Raw genomic sequence first — 24,326 nt, 5'->3', positions numbered from 1 at the left:
GGGGCCCCAGTTATTCACGTGATGACACACTAATTGCAAATAATCTAAGTCTGTGTAGTACCCAGAAATGTCTAATATGTGCCACTCCATTTCTTTCAAAGTAATACAAACTGCTTTCTGAGGAAAATATTGTTGCTTATAAGTTGGGGATTTTACTTATGTAGATTGACATTTTCTAATACCTTTGTTTTAGTGAATCTTGATCTTTCTTAATTGATCTTTTGTGTTATTTTGTGATACACAGCAAGCTACATAATGGGCGCTAACTTCCTATGTTTTGCCTATAGCCGGCCATGGGCACTGGGGGAAGTGACTAAGAAGAATCAGGGCTGAGGATCAGCTCCAATCAGAGAAAACCTTACTTAAAAGCAAGCTCTGTCAGTGCCTGACGCAGTGGATAGAGCATTGACCTGGAACGCTGAGGTCGCCAGTTTGAAACCCTGGGCTTGCCTGGTTAAGGAACATATGGGAGTTGATGCTTCCTCCTCCTCCTCCTCCTCTTCCTCCTCCTCCTCCTCCTCCTCTTCTTCTTTCTTCTTTCTTCTTCTTCTTCTTCTTCTTCTTCTTCTTCTTCTTCTTCTTCTTTCTTCTTTCTTCTTTCTTCCTCCTCCTCCTCCTCCTCCTCCTCCTCCTCCTCCTCTTCTTCTTCTTCTTCTTCTTCTTCTTCTTCTTCTCTTCCTCTTCTTCTTCTCCTTCTCCTCCTCCCCCTCCTCCTCCTCCTCCTCCTCCTCCTCCTCCTCCTCCTCCTCCTCCTCCTCCTCCTCCTCCTTCTTCTTCTTCTTCTTCTTCTTCTTCTTCTTCTTCTTCTTCTTCTTCTTCTTCGCCTTCTCCCTCTCTCTCTCTCTGTTGCTCTTTCTTTCTGCTTTCTGTAAAATGAATAAATAAAATCTAAAAAAAGCAAGCTCTGCTATGTGATTGCTGTGCTAGCTTGAGTAAGATGGTTCACCATTTTGCACCTAATTTCTTCATGTTAAACATGAAGAAATTTCTTTCTGCGTAAGTGTTGTGAATATAGAACTAGCATAAGACATGAAAAGAAGCACTGTGTATACTGTCAAAGCATGGATTATTTCAGTTGAGTTAGGTACCTAGCATGCAGTAGGTATTTGGAAACTAGTTGTTGAATAAATTGATATTGTTCTCAGTTAAATATCCTAGGGTTCTCTGCTCACACATACTCCTGGCTCAGCTGATAAACTCTTCTCTCTGTTTTTCTCTGGTTCCAGGTTGCATCCCTCTCTCCTGCTTCACATTTAAAAACTTGAGAGTTCCGAGTTTGGGGAATGATAGGAAAGGACCAAAGACATATTTGTCCTCTCCTTGGGTTCTTTTTTTTTTTTTTTAAGTTTAGTTGCTTCCTCAGTGCTTCTAAGGCAGTGGTCGGCAAACTCATTAGTCAACAGAGAAAAATATCAACAGTACAACGATTGAAATTTCTTTTGAGAGCCAAATTTTTTAAACTTAAACTATATAGGTAGGTACATTCCTTATCGAGGTAGTGCCCCATGTGGTATTTTGTGGAAGAGCCACACTTAAGGGGCCAAAGAGCCATGTGGCTTGCGAGCCACAGTTTGCTGATCACTGTTCTAAGGTATTAAAAATGGCAATTAGAAATACAGTCATCCACTGGAGAATATACAGTAGGAGGAAGGGAGTTTTCCTTTCCCTTGCAGCAGCATGCACAGGAAATTTACCCCTGGCCGAAAAATAATGAGCAGCAATGATGTTGAGTCAGGTACTGTGAAACCACAGTAAGAAATATTTCGGTGCTAGTCCTAGGAGTCCTCTGGGTGGACACTCAGGCTGGAGCCCACTCGGAATTTTCTATTGTTCTGTGTCACCACCAAGCACAGGATAAATGCAGATGTATGTATTATAGGGCATAACCAGATCTTACCTGGACAAAAGTGAATGACTATCTCAGGGCATTCATGTAAACTGACAGATTTCAGTGAGAAAACACCTCCCTGAAGATGATCAATAGACCAGAAGTGGGGAAAACAATGGAAAGAGTGGTGGTATTTTCCTAGACTAGGAACAGCCTGCCATGGGCCAGATGGTCTGTGACACCATTGTGAGGACGGCAGTCACGCAGTGCACAGTATCGAGCCCTTTCCGTGTACCAGGCTTCATACCTGGCTTTGCAAGACGACATCCAGCAGAGGCAGTCCCAGTCCTCGTGGGTCTCAAGAGAGAAGACATACACACTTAATTGAAATCCCGGGTAAAAAATTACATTACTTGGATCATAAGGGAAAGTGGTAAGAAGAGGGGACACATTTCATCTGGCCAAGGGAAGAAGGGAGGTATCATGAAGGAAGTGGTTTTAAAGCAGATCTTAGAGGACAGGCGGTGTATGTACATGTGAAGAGGGACATGCAGGGCAGTCCAGGCAGAGGCATAATTAACGGGGAAGGGAGGCACGGGCGTGATTTATTGTACCATCTGTACGTGCACCAGGGGTCGCAGTCCAGTTTACATGAGGAATAGAGCACAAAGGGTTGGCTATGGGATTTTTCCCATCAGATCCTGAATGCTACATGAAGGACATCAGGGAAACAACTAAGATGAGCTGTGTGGGAGAATTGATTTGGTCTTTGTCATCTGTCAGCCGTTACAGGTGTCCTCATGGCCCTGAAAACTTTCCTAAGGTTTTTATTTTACAGCCTTCTTGTTTGTCATGGGGCAACCCTTTTTAGTTTTCTTTTGGCTTTTGGAGAATAAGATTTCAGTCTGTTTTTCAAGCATCAGCAGATAGAAAGGGTATTTACATGCAAAAAACAACAACAAACAAAACTCAAACTACTACTGGTTTTCAGGTCAGCTTAATGAATCCATGCATTTCCTCCTCTTTCTCTTTTTCAGAGAAGAGCAGACTAATTAAAATAATAGCACTTTTAATTTTTCTAGCATTTATTAAGGTCACAGAAAGAAAAGGGTTATTTGCCAGGCCTCCTCATCTGTACTGACTCCTTTTATAACTGGAGATACATATTTTCCTCCTGTCTTCTTCCTCCTTCTCAGTGGTGTCCAATGTTCTGATCTGGCAACAGGCTTTACATATGCAAAACGCTAGAAGGGAAATCATCATCAACTCCAGTTAGCTATACTGGCCGAGCATAACATTACTACTATACTTAAATTCAGCAGCATATCCTATGTCTCATTTTAGCTAGCCATTATGCTATTGTTTCTACATCAACTTGCCACTGGGATGGCTTAGTAAATTAGAAAATTGATTTGAATTTTCCACTTTTTTTTCCCCAATTAAGAATTCATGATCCTCATCTCACTAGGAGTTTTTTCTAATATGCCCCATGAGAGCATTTACAGGAATGTCTCAGAGCTTGGTCAGTTGCCGGTACCTTTTTACAGATGAAACCCCTTTTTTTTTTTCTGAAAGAACTTTAGTCAGCATTTCTAAACTCTGCCAAGAATCCTAGTGCTTGGAAATATTTTAAACAGAGATTCATAAAGTCAAGTTAGAGGGACGCTGTAAATGATTCCTAAGTAATTTAGTATCACGGTGTGCATTAGCATTCTAAAGACCCTGAGAAATCCTGTTGAAAAAAGATAACATTTAACCTCATTTTCAGCTAATATTAATAAGCCAACGTTTCTCTAAAGTAAGTGCCCAGTACCACATTATAAGTTTTAAAAAATTATTCTATGAAGTCCACGCTGGACAACATGGATCAATATGTGACCTTCAGAGGGCCTAAGTTAATCCAAGAATCAAATTTTAAAAAAGCAATCTAGAGCCTTTCATTTAGACAGATGTGTTGAATGCATCATCTGTCTACCAAACAAGATTTATGTGAAGATTTTTTGGTAACTTGGAGATCCTGTAAACCCTGTCTGTATCAACATCTTATGTTATTTTCCTGAATCCAAAGAAACACGGAAGGGGACTGAGATAATAAGAGAGTAATTTTGGCTGCAGAACGCCGATCTTACTGACCCTGTGGGGTTATTGCAGAGTAAGATTAATTATGCAAATATGCCACCCGAGGCTTTGGAGTTGAAGTACCCTGTTGTAATTCACTGCAGGATCATTCATGTAGCCAGCATTTTGATATGATTATTATTCTACCAAGGTTTTATTCGCCCCTAGACAATTACAGAACCACTTACCAGCATCTCTCATTGACTTCTTATTTAAAATTCCCAGAGCCACTGCAGGCATTCAGGTCCTGTTGTTGGTGACAGTTACAGATCAATGGCATGAAGCAATACGGAATTTTCTTTAGGACATGACGGATGCTGAGATTGTTTGCATCAGAAGACAGACATTCAGACTCCAGTGGAAAATAGTGTTTCTGCCCCCCCTATCTCTACCACAAACATTTAAAACAGGGGTAGTCAACCTTTTTATACCTACCGCCCACTTTTGTATCTCTATTAGTAATAAAATTTTCTAACTGCCCACCAATTCCACAGTAATGGTGATTTATAAAGTAGGGAAGTAACTTTACTTTATAAATTTATAAAGCAGAGTTACAGCAAGTTAAAGCATATAATAATAATTACTTACCAAGTACTTTATGTCAGATTTTCACTAAGTTTGGCAGAATAAATCTTTATAAAACAACTTACTATAGTTAAATCTATCTTTTTATTTACACTTTGGTTGCTCCGCTACCACCCACCATGAAAGCTGGAATGCCCACTAGTGGGTGGTAGGGACCAGGTTGACTACCACTGGTTTAAAGTAATGACAACAAGAGCAGAAAGGATGCATAAAACAGAAAGATCATGAGATTTGGTGTCAGGATGTCTGAGAGTGAACGCTGGTTTCACGATTTATTATCTGTGCCACTTTGGAGAAATCACTACCTTTTTGTAAATAGTATTTCCTGAAAATAGTGTTTCTGGGCCCCCTGTCTCTAATACAAATGTTTAAAATAATGATAGCAAGACAGAGAGAGGGAGCACGTAGTAGAAAGATCCTGAGATTTGGTGTCAAGATCTCAGAGTTTGAGTACTGGTTCTACCACACCATTTATTATCTGTGCTACTTTGGGGAAATCACTGCTCTTTCAGTAAAATGAGATTGATATTAAAAACCAAACTGTTGGCAGTCCTCTGGAAAAAAAACACAAACCACAACAACTTTGTGAATGGCTAAGTGTTTTAAGTGTATTTTTGTGCTAATGAGAAAGCCTTCCATTCTTAAACTGGCGGTGTCAGCATAATCAAACATGCTTTTTTTATGGCCGAATTGCTTGGGTAATATCCTGTTGACTCCTATAATTGCTGGTACTGCTACCTAGGACAGAATGTGGTCACCATGCATTGATATCATTAACAGTTTCAAGGAGTGTGTGCCCTTGAAATGATGTGCAGAATAAAATTCTTATTTCTAATTGCTGTTCTTGGTCCATGGTTTTAAGGATTTCATGACTGCAAGATAATACTCATCTAATTAGAATTTTTCAACAACTTTTTCTTCCTGTTCTATGCTCAGTGGAAAAAAAGCTTGTTTTATTTTAATTTTGCCTGGAATATGTTTTTTACTTATGCATGGATACATTTTGGAGTGTTACCTGTCTTCAGAGTCCTGCCGTGATGCCATCTTGTTTAAGGAGTTCCATCCCCCCTCCCTCACACCCCCTCCCGCCCACAGTCCCTTCCTCCATATTAAAATGCTAATGAGTCCTTCCTTAGAGCATGCTACTTGGACTAATTTGTTTACTTAATAATTGCATGAACAAATACAGCTAAACTGCTTTGTACAGTTGTTGGGCAGATAAGTTAATTTATACTCACTTTGTTAAAGATGGCCACTGCTCTCACATGGTGATGCTCTCACATGATACAGCTAATGGCCCTTCTTGCTTGGGAAGGGGCTTGGTTATGCTAATGTGTGTTGGGGGAGGGACTTTCGCCAAAAAGTTTTAAAAGGAGGAGCTAGAGGCCATTTTGGAGAGAATGACCACGTTCTTGTAGAGAGGAAGAGCCCATGATGTAGCAGGGCAGGGAGGCCATGTGGAGGACGCAGCAAAATGGCAGAATGGTGAAGGAGAAGGCAATTTGTGTAGAAGGAGGTGGAGAACAGAGGTGGATGAACTGGTGAGGTGGAAGCATTTGATTCTAGGAAAACTCAAATGAGTCAGTGGCTTTGGGAGCCCTGAGTGGAAAGGGAAGTGTTTTCCTGCTGTGTTTTTTTACTCACTTGCCGAGTGTGAGTCTAGAATAAAGGAAAATGGACTACCAGTTTTTGGCTCCACAGTTTCTTTATGATCCGTTGGAATCAAACCTGAACCTGTGTTGGCCAGGTGGCTTTGATGGCGGCCACAACTATTGGCTATACAACAGTTTAAGAAATAATAATAGCAAATATTCTTAGGTGTTTTATATATGTTAACTCGTGTAGTTCTGTCAACAAACATGAAGTAGGTATTGTTATTCTCCCATTTTACAGTTGCAGAAACTAAGGCACAGACAGATTAAAATAACTTGCCCAGTATACTAAAGGTACTAAGTGGCAGAAGTAGGAATTGGAACATTGAACTAAAAAACAGGAATGTAAGTACAAGGTTATATTTAGCAACATGCATGCTGAAGATCCCACCTAGAGGTTGTGAGTTCCTGAATGCTTGGGCCATGTTAAAATCTGTTTTATCTTTTAGTGTTTAGCATAGAGAGTCCACATGGTAGGTACTCAGTTACTGTTCATTAGCTTTGCATTGGGAAAAAAGTACATGGTGCAGCCACGAAATGCCCCACTTGTACTCTGTCAATACACATATATCTTTAATATGCTTTGCCCTCTTGCTTAATATTCTTGTCAAAGCATTTTTAAAGCTCATATAACATTGCTTGCGCACCTCTCTGTGAGGGAACTCTGTGAAAATAAGGCGTACTTGTTGAAATTAGGGTCACTTGAGTCTTTAGTACTTTATGGATCAGTACATAATAGCTATAAAATTCCAGCTCATTCTCATTCTGTTGAAAGGGCAATTGCCTGCTTTTACTTTACTTGCAATAAAGTCACCAAATGTCAAATGCATATGTAAGGGGCTGTGGCCAGAACCCCCACTCTGTCTCTCCATCCAGAGTGATTTGGTGGACTGAAGTCACATCCCAGACTATGGGATGGGTGGGCGCCCATTGCCATCTGTCAGGATGATCTTGGTGTCCAAAAATCAGTGAAAGAAGCCATAGAATTTTCTCAACAGGGAAACAGACTCACACAGACCTCCTCAGTGTTAGTTCATAAGGGGATTTTCATTAACACTTTAGCTTCGGAGAGATGCTATTTTCTTTAAAGCTCTCTAGTTTTGGCTTATGTGTTCCCAGGAGGACTTGGAATATTATCTTTGCATTTCAGGGACAAGATTGGGGCTGGGGATGAGGATGGGGATGGGAGGATACCTACTGGGCAGTGTTTTCCAACAGACAGAAAGTCCGAAGGGAGAGGCTGCCCTGAAGCTGCTGTGCTTTCTCACATTTGGCACAGGGTCGGTCTGGTACATGGTTAAGACTTACAGAAACATTCTAATTTAACTCTGACTTTCACTCTTCTTAATAAAACTAGTTATGGAAACAGAGGCACCAGGATAATAAAGTGCACAAGCAAAGCCACACAGCCAATTCATGCAAAAATCAGTACTAGGACCCAGACTCATTTTCCTCTCCCCTGCACCCCTGCTTGTTTGCTGTGTAATTGAGAATGAGGAGCCCGTGGGGGCTGCAGGGTCTCTTTGAGTAGCTGAAGGTACTGAAGCTTCCAGGCCCCTGAACTGGAGGGCAGAAGTGCTAGTCTGATAGATGATTCCTAGCAAGCTAAGAATTTTATTTTTTCTGACAGAAGCGGGGAGAGGACACGGGGGCGTACTCTTGTAAAAGGACAGCTGACTGTGTTGTGAGACCAAACATGGCTTAGATCCATTCCAGTCCCATTTCTGAAGACAGGTTCACCTTTAGGCAGTGGATCTTGATGAGAAGTCACCTCCATATAAACTCACTCCTGGAGGAGACTGCATTCGTGGAGGACGGTTAGCCCTGCTAAAGGATCTATGGTGCATGAGCATACTTGTATAAAATAAAGCATATGCAACACCTCATATTTGCATATTCATTCTTTATCAAATTTGATCTTTAAAGCAGCTCATGAAGTAAATATTTGATATCGTATTTTATTGATAAAAATATCAGGGTGCACAGGGATTAAGTAAATTATCCAAGGGCATACAGTTCAGGAGTGACCAGCAGCAAACTAAACAGAGGTGGACTGTGCCCTAGGGGAGATGTTTGTTTCTATTGCTGAGCAGTTGCCCTATCATTGCACGTGTTTATTGTACGAAAGCATCTGGCTGTGTACTGTGGACACACACTTGGAGTCCTAGTCCAAAAGGGGATGTGAAAAGGGAAAAACCTAAATAAAACAGCAGTACAGAAATGTCTCAGGGCTTTAAGGGAAATAACATACCTACCCACAGAGTTTTCAGAAAAGGCATCCTTGACTTCTAGCCAGAGGCAAGATAAGAGAACCAGGAAGAGCTGCAGAGGGGAGGCGGAGCTGTGGGGAAGTTAGCATTCATTTCCTTTCCCTGGAAGCCAGTGTGGTTTCAAGGAGAGTTGGGAGATTTTGAAAAGCATCTGCATCGTATGAATTGAGGATTGATCTGGGAATGAGAGCCCGGGTTTCCCCTTCTCTAATTACAGCTTTCACTCTATCAGTATACCCAATGGAACCCTAAGAAGTTTAATGCATAAAAGAGGGGTTCGTGGCTGAAAAATATGGTTAATACAATGTTAAAACAAGTCAACCACAATATTTACTTGGTAGATTACCAGAGCATTTAAAAGGCATTTAAAACATGTTCCTTTTCAAAATCAATTTGGCCACTTGGTTTTGTGGCAGAGTGCTCACTATGGAATATGATAGTTTTCATCATGCACTTTACCATGATTGTATTGTACTTGGATCATTTCTTGTTATTTTTCTTTACCTTTTTCCCTTTTTCATTGTGTTTTATAAGTCTGATTTTGCTCCCAAACTGGGTGATCGATGATCATAAGAGCTGTTGTGTTTTTGTCTGTATACTGCAGCTTCTATTAAAGTGTATGAAAGAAAAAAAAAGACTCAATAAACACTCCTTGATTTGAAAAAAAATTTGATTTTGTAGATGCAGAAGCTAGAGCATATAGTTTTTATGGAGAAATCCATGACAACTCAACCACAGCTTTGTTGCCTGTGGCCTCTCTAACGGTGTGTAGGTGGTATCTTTCTCCTGAGAGTCTCACAGACAGGATTGTGTCAGACCATCCTTTTGAATTAGAGAGGTTATTAGTGTTGATGTCGTTATATGAAATTTAAGAGGAGAAAACCCCAGATGGCTAAGAAGCTTTTCTAAGCTGGAAAAAGTGATGCATTTCCTAAACTGAAGGTGACTAGATCTTAGTTTTGAAGGTGACATGACTGTTTTTGTCTGTGGTGAGCTAGAATACCACCTAATTGCCTACTTGAACTTCATGGTCCACCACATTCCCCCAACCAACAACTTCTCCCTTTATATTCTCATATACCTGTGCTGCTGGGAGCTGCTGGGCTGTCTCATCGCAGGACCTCCAGCTCCATAAGGAGAGGGGCATTTTCCTTTCCTCCCTTTTCCTTAGGCTGTCCAGAGCTTGTTAAATATATGTTGTGTGAATTAGAAGAAATGTTAGGTATAGTCATCATAAATATTCTCCCCTCTCCCACCCCAGCCAAAGTTCCCTGAGACCACTCCCTGTAACATTTTGTGTTGAATTTTAGCCTGCTCTCTTTATTTAAAAGTTTGCATGTAATGTTATTCAGTGCCTTTTCCTAACCTTTCCCTGTTATTTTAAACCACCCTTAAGTGTCTATCAAGCAAATGTATTTTATATATTTTATACCAGCACAACATAGTAACCATTGGTATATAAATATTAAGTGTACAGATTGATGAATTTTTACAAATGCATTATCATACAACCATCATCAAACCAAGCAATAGAACATTACCAGACCTTAGAAGCCCCACTCTTGCCCCGGCTGGTTAATATTGCCAAAGGGAATCCAGCAATTAAATTGTTATAATTTATAACAATTTTCCTTTTGATTTTAAGAGCTCCACTCTTTTGGATTCTTCTTTCCCTTCCCTTCCTTTCCCTTCCCTTCCCTTCCCTTCCCTTCCCTTCCCTTCCCTTCCCTTCCCTTCCCTTCCCTTCCCTTCCCTTCCCTTCCCCCTTCCCTTCCCTTCCCTTCCCTTCCCTTCCCTTCCCTTCCCTTCCCTCCCCTTACTTTTCCCTCCCCACCCCTCCCCTCTGTTCCTTTTTTTGTTGTTGTTCTTTTCTTTTTTCAGTGAGAGGAGGAGAGACAGAGACAGACTCCAGCATGTGCCCTGACTGGGATATACCTGGCAAGCCCACTAGGGGGCAGTGGTCTGCCTATCTGAGTTGTTGCTCCATTCCTCAGCAACTGAACTCTTCTTAGTGCCTGCAGCAGAGGCCATGGAGCCATCCTCAGTGCCTGGGGCCAATTCACTCCAATTGAACCATGGCTGCAGGAGCGAAAGAGAGAGAGAAAAAAATGAAGGGGATATGAATATTTCTCCTGTGTGCCCTGACCAGGAATAGAAGCTGGGACATCCACACACCAGGCAGATGCTCTATCACTGAGCAAACTGGCCAGGACTGAATCTTCCAAATTTAAAACAAAAATAACCCAGATGATTTTATAATAAAACCAATGTCATAACACTTTGTATTTGTATAGCACTTTATAATTACAATGTCTCTTCCCATGTGTCACACCATTTGACTCTTGACAATAGCACTGTGAGATAGAGCAGAAGTTTTCACTTCCAATAATAAATGAAAAAGCCCTTACTAGTTGGCTCAGTGGTAGAGCGTCAACCCCACGTGTGGAAATCCTGGGTTTGATTCCCAGTCAGGGTGCACAAGAGAAGCAACCATCTGCTTTTCCATCCCTCCCCTTCTCTTTCTCTCTCTCTCTCTCTCTCCCTCCCTCCTGCAGCCATGACTCAATTGGTTCAAGCAAGTTGGCTGAGGGTGCTGAGGATGGCTTGGGGGCCTCCAGCTCAGGTGTTAAAATAGCTTGGTTGCCGAGCAATGGAGTATGGCCCCAGATGGGCAGAGCATTGTCCAGTAGGGGTTTGCTGGATAGATTCCCTGGTTGGGGTGCATGCAGGAGTCTGTCTTCCTGCCTCCCCACCTCTCTTTTAATAATAATAAAAAATGAAGTATTTGAGAACTAGGGAAGGAAAACCTTGTGGACCATGATTTCTTCATGTTCAAGTTTCATTGTGTCAGATAGGTACTTGGGTACTAAACTTATCAGGGGTGAGCACTTCGTGAGGAATTTAAATGTCTAATTACTATGTTGTACACCTGAAACTAATATAATACTCTATATGAATTGTAATTGAAAATAAATTTTAGCCTGACCAGGCAGTGGTACAGTGGATAAAGCATTCATCTGGGATGCTGAGGACCCAAGTTTGAAACCCTGAGGTTGCTGGCTTGAGCATAGGCTCATCTGGCTTGAGCACAGGCTCACCAGCTTGAGTGCAGAATCAGAGGCATAAGCATGGGGTCACTGGCTTGGCTGAAGCTCCCCCCTCCTTGGTCAAGGCATGTATGAGAAGCAATCAATGAACAACTGATGTGATGCAATTATGAGTTGATGCTCCTAATCTCTCCTTTCCTGTCTCTTTCCTCTCTTTCCTTTAAAAATAAACAAACAAGAAGAAAAATAAAATTTTAAAAAGTTTTATTGTAGAGCATATTATGACAATCTTGGCTTTTCTGTAAATTACAGAAGCCTGAATTAGAAACATGAAAGTCATTTTTGAAATATTTGGGGAACAGAGCATTAAACTTGACCTACTATACTATACAAAGTGTAGGGCATGGCAAGTTTTGCCCAATGACCAATAGTCAACTCAGAACAAATAACTCGGGCTGTTCTTTGGGAATAGTAATGTGTAGCTCACATTTGTCTGCCGTTCCAGTTTCTCAGATGATTCACATATATTCTATCACTTAATAAGAGTTAATGATAACCAGGATTTAATGAGAGATACTTATGATGTTCCTAGACAGTGCTAATCACTCTATAGGAATTATCAAGTACACTCCTCCCAAACAACTGATGAGGTAGGTAGGTATTAGTCTCTATCACCCTCGTGTAAAACTCCTACCTCAGTATCTCTAAGTACAGACTACTTAATCATCAAACTGTCTACCCACTAAGGAAGGAGTGCACTGTAATACTCTTCTTGTCCTCATTGAGCAGTATCCATAAACTAACCTAGCATGTCAGTCTTAAATTACTCATAAACACAGTGTCCAGGTTATAAGTGGTTGCTGTGAATTTTCTCCTCTTCTCTCAGACTGCCCAAGATCAAACAGTTAAACTTGGAACTCCAACTTCATTTCTCTTTTACCTTCATCTCACTGAAAACCTGGTTCTAGTTCTCTTTAAAGATGAGCTTAATGATATTTCTTCCCTCACCCCACAGAGAATGTTGCTATTCAGAATATTAAAGAAAAAAAAGGAAATCAATCTGTTCACATCCTATTCCAAGCTTCTAAAGATGTCAGGTGGTATATTGTGTTATATATGTCCTTTCAGAGTTTCAAAGACTTTGAAGCTGTTTAGAAAGAAAGGGGGAGGTGTTGGTCAAATAAGTTTTTAAATATGATATATATGTGGCCCTGGCTGGTTGGCTCAGCGGTAGAGCATCGGCCTGGCGTGCGGGGTTCCCGGGTTCGATTCCCGGCCAGGGCACATAGGAGAAGCGCCCATTTGCTTCTCCACCCCCACCCCCTCCTTCCTCTCTGTCTCTCTCTTCCCCTCCCGCAACCAAGGCTCCATTGGAGCAAAGATGGCCCAGGCGCTGGGGATGGCTCCTTGGCCTCTGCCCCAGGCACTAGAGTGGCTCTGGTCGCAGAAAAGTGATGCCCCGGAGGGGCAGAGCATCGCCCCCTGGTGGGCAGAGCGTGGTCCCTGGTGGGTGTGCCGGGTGGATCCCGGTGGGGCGCATGCGGGAGTCTGTCTGACTGTCTCTCCCCGTTTCCAGCTTCAAAAAAGAAAAAAAAATGATATATATGTTTGCTCACTTATAGTTTACATTGGGTGTGGGGGACAGGCTGTAAGCAGGCCAGGTGGTTATAGCCTAAGGCTTAGTTTTAAGACTAAGCTTTTCCCCACATCTTTGACTGATTGCATGATGTGGAGTGGTGCACTCTCATGAGGAATTCCATTAGGCCTCAGATAAGTGACTTTGTATCAGAGACTTCCTTATTTGTATATTGGATTAAAGGTTTTTGGTTTCTACACTATAAAGTGGGGCAGAAGAGGAGCTTGCTCCCTCGATTCCTGCTACCACCCTGATCCCTTGCCCTTCATGGGAAAGGCTGGTTTTCTCCTTTTCCCTTGTCTTCTCTTGTGGTTTGCCTGTCTTGGTGAGACACCAATAAACAGGATGGCTCACCATCCTCTGACTCCGCCATTTCTTTACCATCTGCCTGAATCCAATGGGAACCTGCATGTGAATGGCCACGATGGCGGCTCCTGGCCTTACAGAAGGCAATAGCTAATGTTTTCTGGTGTGAACTCTGACTGCTGTTGTGTCAAGGTTAGTAACATTTGCTTGATATGCTGAAAGTTGGGACAGTTCATTGATTTCTCTATATGCCTCAACTCCTAGACTGTTCGGGAAAAATCAATAGTTAATGACAGGATTGTGTTATTTTTAAAGTAAATGCTGAAAAATTTTAAGTTCAAACAGCTTTAATTTATTTATACTGTCTAAAAGAGTTCATAGATCATTTGTGGGGCTTTTTTTTTTAAGAGAAAGAGAGGGACAGACAGACAAGAAGGGAGAGAGATGAGAAGCATTAAGTCATAGTTGGGGCACCTTTGTTGTTCATCGATTGCTTCTCATATGTGCCTAATCGGGAAGCTCCAGCCAAACCAGTGACCCCTTGCTCAAGCCAGTGACCTTGGGCTTCAAGCCAGTGACCTTGGACTTCAAGCTTGTGACTTTTGGGCTCAAGCCAGTGACCACGGACTCAAGCCAGAGACCTTGGGCTTCAAGCTTGTGACTTTTGAGCTCAAGCCAGTGACCATGGGTTCTATGTCTATGATTTCATGCTCAAGCTGATGAGCCGGCACTCTAGTTTGATGAGCCTGCACTCAAGCTGGTGACCTCCAGGTTTCAAACCTGGGTCTTCAGTGTCCCAGACTGACGCTCTATCCACTGCACCACCACCTGGTCAGGCATTTTGTGGAGATTTTGAAAAAGAAAAAATCATGCTACTTAAAAAAAATGTAGTTTTAATTAACATCCAGTGAAATGGATGTTTTTTGAAGTATAGTTCTATAAATAACTCATCTATAGACTCATTTAATCACTGCAGCAATCAGGATATGGAGCTGGTCTATGCCCTAAATAACTCCCTGGTGCTATCTGTCCCTTTACAGTCACAGCCTAGTCCCTGATTTCTTGTCTGCCACTCTAGTTTTGTCTTTTGGGAATGTCATTTAAGTAGAATTATACTGTCGGTAACCTATTGAGACAGGCGTTTTCACATAGCATAATGCTTTTGAGATTTATCCAAGTTGTTGTTATCAACAGCTCATTGCTTTGTATTGCTGAAAAGTAGTCTGTCTTTTGGATATACCAATAAAGAGTTTGTTTATCTATTTGCCTGTTGAAGCGTGTTTGAGTTGTTTCCAGGTTTGGGCAAATAGAGTTGCTGGAAACACTTGTGTATAGGTTTTTGTGTGTACATAAGTTTCTGCATGTCTTAAATAAGGACCTAGGAGTGGGATTGCTAGATGTACGGTAAGAATATGTTTTCCTTTATAAGAAACTGCCAAATTGTTTTCTGGAGAGGCTGTGCCGTTCTGTAGTCCCAGCAGCAGGGGAGTTCCGGTTGCTCTGTATTCTCTTTAGCACCTGGTTTTGTCAGTGTTTCTTACTTTAGTTATTCAGAAAGGTGTGTTGTGCTGTCTAATTCTGAGAATTTAACTTGCATTTTCCTTTCGGCTGATTAAAGATCTTTTCATGTGTTAATTTGTCTCTCCATTTCCAAGAGGGATATATTCAGAGACCCCGGTGGATGCCTGAAATGGTGAATGGTACCAAACCCTAAACATGTGTTTTTTTCTTAAAAGTACATACATTTTCACTTGAAGAAAGCACTTTACAGCTTCAACAATTTACAGCATCACTACTCTTTTGCTTGAGGCTATTCTAAAGTAAAATCAGAGTGACTTGAAAACAAGCACTGCATTGGATCTGATAAGCAAGGCGGGGCTATTAAATGACTAAAGGGCAGGATACTCTGGGCAAAGACAGGTTCAAACTGTGGGCAGGATGAAGTGGGACTGTGAGAGGTTACTTCCTTAAGCTACACAGAATATGGTGTACAATTTAAGATTATGAATTGTTTATTTCTGGAATTTCTCAATATTTTTGGACTGTGGTTGACTGTTAGTAACTGAAACCATGGAGTGTAAAATCACTCTATTTTGCAAAGTGTCTCTGACATTTTTTACATTTTTTTTTGTATCGTTCTGAAGTGAGAAGCAGGGAGGCAGAGAGACAGACTCCTGCATGTGCCTGCCCAGGATCCACCCAGCATACCCACAAGGGGGTGATGCTCTGCCCATCTGGGGCATTGCTCCGTTGCAACAGAAGCCATTCTAGCACCTGAGGCGGAGGCCATGGAACTAACTTTGCTCCAGTGGAACTCTGGCTGCGGGAGGGGAAGAGAGAAATAGAAAGGAGAGGGGGAGGGTGAAGAAGAAGATGGATGCTTCTCCTGTGTGCCCTGGCCAGAAATTGAACTCAGGACTTCCACACAGCAGGCTGATGCTCTACCATTGAGCCAATTGGCCAGGACAACATTTTTGATATTTTAAAATGGGTTGTTTATAGTGTGATTTCAACAGCATTATTTTTTTTTCAAAATGGTTTTTAATATTTAAGGTACTTCTACTTCCATACAAATTACATCATCAGCTTGTCTATACTGTATCTATAAATAGATCTTGCTAGGATTTTGAACTGGAATTTCATTAAACCTGTCAATTTATGGGAAAAAATAATGTCTTGTCTATGTGGTGCCTTTCAGTTCATGAATGTATTATGTCTATTGTATTATTGTTTGTTACTACTATAATAAATTACTAGAATTTAATGTCCTTAGAACAACAGCCACTTGTTATATCACAGTTTCTCTGAGCCAGAAATCTAGGTACAGTGTAGTTTATCTGGTCTCTGCTTAGGGTCTGACAAGGCTAAAGTCAAAAAAGAGTCTGTTTCTTTCTGGTAACGCTGGAGAAGATTACACTTCCTAAATTGTTGGCAGATTTTTTTTCCTGTGGTTGTGGGCCTGAGGTTTCTTGCTGACTGCCAGCTGGAAGTCTCTCTCAGCTCTCTAAGGCCACCTTCATTCCCTGACATGTTGCTACATTTGTCTTTAAAGGCCTTTTGAGTTCTTGACTTGCTTTGCTTTCCTCTGATTTATCCCTCTGCTGCACCTCTCTGACTTGAACCAGAGGAAGTTACCTGCTTATTTAAGGACTTATGTGATAGGTTGGGCTCACTTGAATAATCCAGAATGTTGTCCCTATTTTAAGGTTTATAACTTTAATTATATTTATAAAGTTTCTTTTGTTAAGTCAAGTAACATAACAGATCTAAGGCATAGGGTCATTCTGCCAACCACATACTGCCATTTACACATTTAGCTCGTCTCTGATTTCTTTTAGCAACATTTTATAACTATCAGCATACAGATCTTGTACAAGTTTGGTTAGACTTTTAGCTAAGCATTTCATTTTTGTTTTAGTTGTAACGAATCCTATAAAGAAGTGCTTCCTATTTTTTTATTGCTAATACATAGTGATATGTTTGATTTTCATGTGTTGATTACATATTCTGGAATTTTACTTATTTCTTTCTATTTTTTAATAGATTCCTTAAGTTTTTTTATGTTAAAAATTTTGTCATCTGTGAATAGCTTTATTGCACCAATTAAGACTTTGAGAATGATGTTGCATAATACTAAGGATGAATATCTTTGCCTTGCTTCTGATCTTACTGGAAAAGCATTCAGTCTTTCAACATGTGATGTGATGTTAGCTGTAGGTTTTTTGCCAATGCTTTTTTACGAGTTTGAAGAAGTTTTCCTTCTGTTGTTAGTTTGCTGAGAGTGTTATTATGAATGGATGTGGAATTTTGTCAGATGCTCTTCTCAATTGACATGACCACGTAGTTTTTCTTGCTTAGACTTTTTAAATACTGAAACCAGCCTTCAGCCTTGCCTTCTGTAATAAACTCTGCTTGGTTGTGGGAAAGCTAGATTTCTTGTGCTGTTTGTGGCAGGTTTTAGAATCAGAATAATGTCTTATAAAGTGAATTGGTAACTATTTGTCATCTTCTATTTTCTGGAAGAGATTATGTAGAATTGATGTTATTTACTTTTTAACTGTTTGATTGAATTTACCATTGAAACTTTCTGGAGCTTGGAAATTTATTTTTTGGATGTTTCTAAGTGCAAATTTAATTTCTTTTAATAATAATAGAGACAATATATTTATATTATTTTGGGAGAGCTTTGGTAGTTTGTGGTTTTTAAGATGTTGGTCCATTTCATGTAAACTGTGGAATTTATATGCCTGAGGTTTTGAGCATTGCCTTATTAGCATTTTAATGCCTGTGTAACTAGTAGTGAAGTATCATCTTTCATCACTGATGTTATTGATATGTGCCTTTTTTCCTTCTTGGTTCACTTACCCAGAGGTTTAGCAACATTATCATTTCAAAGTAACAACTCTTGGTTTTATTATATTTTCTTTAGTTTTTTCTGTCTTAAAATTTTTAATCTCTTTATTATTTTCTTCCTTTTGTTTGGTTGATTTATTTTGTTCTTCTCTTTTCAAGTTCTCAAGATGGAAGATTAGATTATAAATTTGAAATCTTTTTTTCTCATGTAGGCCTGGAATGCTGCAGATTATCCTGCAGGCATGCTTCAACTGCATCCCACCTATTTTGATTTTTTTTTCATTTTTGTTAAGTTTAAAATATCTTCTAATTCCCCTGAGTCTTTCTCTTTGACCCATGGATTATTATTATTATTATTATTATTATTATTATTATTTACAGAGACAGAGAGAGAGTCAGAGAGAGGGATAGACAGGGACAGATAGACAGGAACGGAGAGATGAGAAGCATCAATCATTAGTTTTTCATTGCACATTGCGACACCTTAGTTGTTCATTGATTGCTTTCTCATATGTGCCTTGACCGCGGGCCTTCAGCAGGCTGAGTAACCCCTTGCTGGAGCCAGCGACCTTGGGTCCAAGCTGGTGAGCTTTTGCTCAAACCAGATGAGCCCGCGCTCAAGCTGGTGAGACCCATGGATTATTTTGAAGTATATTTCTTAATTCCTAAGTGTTTGGAGATTACCCTGTTATTTTTCTTTTATTGATTTATAGTTTAATTGTGTAGCTAGAAGACAGACTTAATTCTTTGATCTTTGTTAAAGTGTGATTTATGGTGCATAATGTGGCTTATATGTACTTGAAAATAATGAGCCATTATTTAATTTTTAGAGTCTTCAAATAGTTGCTCCACACATTCTGTCCAGATTTATAGCTGCATTCATTGAGAAAAACAGGGTAAAACTTACTTACTTTGTTTCACCCAGAATCAGAGCCTTTTATGTTACTTTCCTGAAAGGTTTTTGTTGATAATTACTGAATTCAGAAATATTCTACAGAAGGATCCTTTTACAGGTCAGAAAACTAGAAACCAGAAAAAACATTGCTGATGAAAATAACTCTGATTTTTAAATACATGCTAACTCCTTTTTTTCTAAAATGGGGTAATGAATAATTTGACCTATGTCCTTTAAAGATTTGTTTGTCATAGGTGTACAAGACCTGCTCCAACTTTCTCAGTGAGTTAGAGAAGTGACAAAGAAGGATGGGAACAGGACTCATGTAAGTGATGTGGCTGCAGGCTGGCCTATATGGGGGTGACCATCTAGGATCAGTGCCCTGGGTTTAGTGGCCAAGTTTCCAGTAGACAGGTCAGAGCAAAGGGTAGCTGATGACTAGGATTGAAGCGGACAATAGCTGCTTCTTGGTTACAGGAAGCTTATTCAGTTCGGAGCAAGACCCAACAAGGCACCAGAGGCAGGCTCTTGCAAAGGAGTGCTGACAATCACCAGGTTGAAGGTCCAAGCCCCGACCAAGCTGATGGACTTAAAAGACTAGATGTAATCTGAGTATGAAGCTATATGTGGAAACAGGAAACTGAAGGAGAAAGCAGTCCTGTGGCCCTATTGAAATGCTGCCCTACAGAAGGAAACCTGAGCAAATGGTTAGTTAGAAAAATTACCATCCTTGGGGGAAGCAAATCTAGTTTAGGCTGTGTTACCTGCTGGCCCAGTGAGAGAATACAATGTTCAGGGCAAACTCAGAGGTTAGGAGATCCTGAAGTCGATTGAGCCTAGAGAATGTAGAAAAATAGAAGGATTCCTATGCAGGGGTCCATGTTAAAGTTTTAAGTGCATGTTGACGATCATTATTAACATTAATGTTTATTAGGTAGACCTAAGTGCATATTTGAAACTTCTCACTAGGTGATACAAACATCCAAGTTGCTATATCGGGAAACAATGGCATTAAATATGAGAGAAGCACCAATATCTCAGACAGGAAGAATGAAAATGATCATGTAGTGAATAAAATGGATAGTGCAGGAAAGGCTGACTGGAAATTTACTATATAAAAGCCCTAATCACTTGAAGCAAGGGCAGAGTCTGTTAAACCCCATGATAGTAATCTAAAACTAGGTTGTATTTCAGACCATGAGAAACATGTGACATTGGGCCAGCTCCTGTGCTTTCTGACAAGTTCTCCATCTCTGCAGATACCCAGCACCCCCTTGTCCCCAGAAAAAGAACCAAAGTATATTATGAGCCACAGTAATACAATTCTGAGACAGAATGCAAGATGATGTTAGATGAGCCTGCCTCCTTGAATAGATCTCAGCCAACTGTCTCCCACTAACCTTGTTACCTTTAGTCAGTCCAAACCAGCCTGCACCCTCACATTTCTTCTCAGTCTGTTTTATTCTAATTTATCACAAGGTATGACTGACCCTGGATTTGTCTTTGCCCATAAGTTATCTTTAGATTAGCTTTACGTGGGTGACCTGACTCCTGGCTGCCTCTGGCATCATCCAGTTACTCTTGAGAATATCAATTAAGGTCCTCAATCACACTAATTAGAATGTCTTCTAAGTGTTGCTTTAGGAATAGTATTAGGGCTGAAGGTACTGTGCCCTGAATCTGAAATGAAATATCTAGTTGCTCTCCACTGACAAGGATTAATGCAGAATTATTAATTAATTTTATTAATGACTTAGATGAGGACAGAGGTGGCATGCTGAGCAAGTTTATAGATGACACAAAGCTAGGAGGAGAATAATTACCGTGATGACAGACTCAGGAGCCAAAATGATTTTGAGACAGTTTAATGGCAATCCATCCAAGACGTGCCTGGAAGAATGATCTCCCTAAGGAAGAACTTGATGATAATATCGTTCCTCTAATCAGAAACCTTCAATGATTCCCCATTTGCTGTTAAAATTAAATCCCAAGTTCTTCACCTGCTCCTCAAGGCCTTGTTATATTGTAATCCTAACTCTCCTTGCTTTCTAACGAAATCTTCTGTAGTTCTTTTCTATAATACCTTCCACTTGAGCCAGACTGAATTATTTATATAGATTGTTTCCTATTTATGGTCCATGCTTTCCCTATCTTTGAACATTATTCTCTGTTGAGCTTATTTTCCTCACACGTTCCTTCTGCCTCATTTAAAAATTTTTCAAACCAGCTCTTGCTAGTTCAAAAGCTACCTCTTGCGTTTAGTCTTCTTCGATTGCCTTAGCCAAGTCATCTCTGTCTTTTGTTAATCTTCAATAACACTTATCTGTTCCTCTCTGATTATATTATCACTCTTTACTCTGTATTGAAGTTACTCTTTGTACACATTTTAAGTCTCTAGTGAACTCTGCCTAGAGTGCTGGAACTCCTGTAACTTCTGTCTGATAAATCTGTACATATCCCATAGTGCTCCCGCATGTGTGTTGTTCATAGTTGATGACATTGAAGTGGTTTTCATGTGGTTTATTTCTTCTCCCAGGGAGAAGTGCCCTTAGAGGAGGGCCTACATCTAATTTACCAGAGGTCTCTACAGTTATATCATAAAGACATAACCAGAAAGTCTTTAATCCATGTTTTATTGAATAAATGAATGACTGATGGAAAGAAGAATTCCCTGAGGTAATGATATAAAAATGAGAAGGGAATAATAGTGATTAAAAAGAGACATTTAATCTTTGAGATAAAATAGTTCTTTAAAATATAATCAACTCAAGTGTGATTTGTGTATAGTCATGCTAATGGAAAAAACACAAGATGAACCAGAGATTTTTTGATGATGTGTGGTCAAGGGAGGTGATAGGTGCTGGAGCCCTGCATTGCCATTAAAGTGACCACTCTCTCTGGATTGCTTGTACAGTACCAGTTTATACCTTTTGTTTTGGGGTAACACTCTTAAAATTGTCCCATTTTAAATGCTGTTAGATGATTACTCTATTTATCAAATAACTTTTTGAATGTGTAAGACTGGTGGATTGCTGTGGTTATGAAATTTGTTTTGTAGGCTATTGTTTGGGATAATACTAGGTTTATAGTTAGCCAAATATAGATATAAATCCCATCTCTGTTACTTCAGATATATAGAAATATATCCGAACAAGTTTCCAAGACCTCTGTAAGCACTTTTATATAGGCTGTGTGTTCAGAACAGAAAGTGAGGATCTTGAGCATGGAATTTCTCAGCAATGTAAAGATTTCAGTATTCATAACCCTAGAAAGGTTTTTATCAGAGGCCAGATATGTCTAGGTCAGTAGGGAAATAAATATTTCACAGAGTTGTTAGATCTCCCAGCCTTCTGCATTAAAGATCACACAATGAAAAATAAGGGCATGGTTCTTGTAGTTGACCTGTTTCGGCTGGTTATCAATTGAAAGGCTAAAGATCCCAGAAATTGGGTTCGGCCTCATCATTTGTGTTTTCCAGTGAGAGGATGAGAGTAGTCACAACAGGGCATGAGGTTCATATACTTCCCTTTACTGTCATTCAGAGTGTGGTGGACTGTCGACTAAGTCTGAATTCAGGATTTCTAGATTTTCTGTTCATCACCAAAAAGGAAAAATACCTGGATTATAAAATTTTTTCAATTGGAAACAGACCAAGGGAATGCAAAGAAGGGTAAGAAGAGCAAACTTATTGGCCAGAATGTAACTCTAATGAAAAAAATCTAGAGTGTTTTCTAAGGGCAGTTATAGTTTAGTGATTGAGAAATGGTTCTAGAGCCAGGTTGCTGAAGTTCGATCATTACTCTACCACTTTCTACCCAAAAGGTCTTCATTATCTTATTTGTCCTAGTTTCCAGTTTTCTTATCTGTAATATGATTTTAAAAAAGGTTATCTTATTGGTTGTATCTGACAATTTAATTTGCAAATATTGCAAAGTTGTTAGAATAGTTCCTAGTCAACAGTCAACATGCATATGCACTAAATATTATCTAAGCTCTGACAATAATGAGTACTCTCCCTTACTTTTGTATTTAGGTGGACAAGATGAGACTTCTGTGGTGTGTAATGAGTCTGTACTTCTATGGGATCCTGCAAAGTGATGCCTCGGGTAAGTGAATGGCTTTTGACAATCTATTTGAAATGCAAGTCATGCCTAGCTTAGTGTCTCAAGTCTTTCTGAGAATCAGTTAAGAGAACATAATGATGTTTATTTGCATTGTCTTCTGTGGTAGCACAGAATCATAAATTTGACAGAATCTTAGACATTTTTAAAAAATTATTCATTGATTTCAGAAAGAGAGAGGGAGGGGAAGAGAGAGAGAAAATTGCTTTGCTGTCCCACTTATTTATGCATTCACTAGTTGGTTCTTGTATGTGCCCTGACTGGAGGTCAAACCTGCAACCTTGGTATATCAGGATGACACTCTAACCAACTGGGCTACTCGGCCAGGGTAAGAATCAAAGAATTTTGATGGTCAGAAGAATCATTGATATTTCTAGTTTTCACAGGGCACAGTGCACTTAGGGTAGTGGTCCGGTGTGTAAAAATAAAAGTTTTCCATTGCCCTCACATCTAAGCCAGCTGGAGTCCTGCTTCTTTTTCTTACCTCAGGTCCTGTGGGGAAAGAAATGACAGTGATGGTAGCACAACTGTTTTCCAAATTTGAGCCAGTGATAAATAAGGAATTGATGGTAACGGTCCACTGAGACCTTATAAAAACAAATAAATAATGACAGGTTTCTGTCACACTGCTTCTATAGAGGACAGAAAGATGTCATTAGGCTCATTCTTTCTTTGGATCTTCCTTCATGAGAGGAGCCAGACAAAGCCTTTATTGAGTCTGAATAACCAAATTCAATCATCATGGACTTGGATTATGTGAAATCAGAGTTACAAGGGACTTGAAAGTTTATCTTTTCAAATCTCTCATCTCTAGAATTGCCATTCAGAACCATTTTCAGGGACCTATAACTAGTGATTATATAATTGCAACCCATACATCTTTGGACTGATCTCATTCTTAGAAAGATTTTAGCACATAAAACTAAAATTTGTCTCGATGTCATTTTCATACATTTCTTTGGTTCAATTTCTTGATTCAAATAGAAAATACATAGTCCAATGGTTTTCTAATTTTAATGCAAGGAATCGATGTATCTTAATTTAAAAAAATAATAAGATTTTCATCTATGATCCCCTTGAAGACCATGGCCATACTTTGAATATCATTGTTTTATTTCCTCTTCTATATGAGAGGCCTTCCCAAATATTAAAACAATGGTCATATAACCATGACCATGCTCCTTACCAGATGCCTTCAACTGTTCTTCACATCAATTCGAGTCATACTGCCATTCTTTTTTTTTCTAAACTCTTCTATATTTTATTAGATCTTAGGCCAAAAAATAACTGATAGTAAGAAGATGTAGATTTTGTCAGATTAATCAACAAGCAAAGGAGATAACCATTCTTGAGATGAAGTTTTATATTCTGCCTCTACATACAGGGGAAAAAATGAATCCACTGGAGAAATGAAATATTAAGCCAGTGACTTGTATACTAAAAACTTGACTTTGCCCATTTTAATTACAAATAATTTTCAAAAGAGTAATATTAATGAGACACAATTTTTTTCCC

General features: G+C 39.7%; 1 protein-coding gene across 3 annotated transcripts in view; it reads left to right on the top strand.

Moving 5' to 3' along the window:
* Positions 1-24,326, top strand: part of IL1RAP (interleukin 1 receptor accessory protein) — a 155,773-nt gene that overhangs the window by 29,232 nt on the left and 102,215 nt on the right. For 2 of the 3 annotated variants that reach the window (XM_066241326.1, XM_066241327.1), the window contains exon 2: positions 22,724-22,796. In XM_066241326.1, the coding sequence (XP_066097423.1) occupies positions 22,733-22,796 (64 nt within the window). In that variant the 5' untranslated portion in view covers positions 22,724-22,732. Of the gene's footprint in view, positions 1-22,348; positions 22,361-22,723; positions 22,797-24,326 lie in introns of those variants that run through there. The other variant, XM_066241325.1, reaches the window with a different exon arrangement.

This window comes from Saccopteryx bilineata, chromosome 8, assembly GCF_036850765.1.
Source record: "Saccopteryx bilineata isolate mSacBil1 chromosome 8, mSacBil1_pri_phased_curated, whole genome shotgun sequence".
In the NCBI taxonomy this organism is placed as follows: Eukaryota; Metazoa; Chordata; class Mammalia; order Chiroptera; family Emballonuridae; genus Saccopteryx; species Saccopteryx bilineata.
Note: the sequence above shows the minus strand (reverse complement) of the source record. Positions and strands in the feature narration are given on the sequence as shown.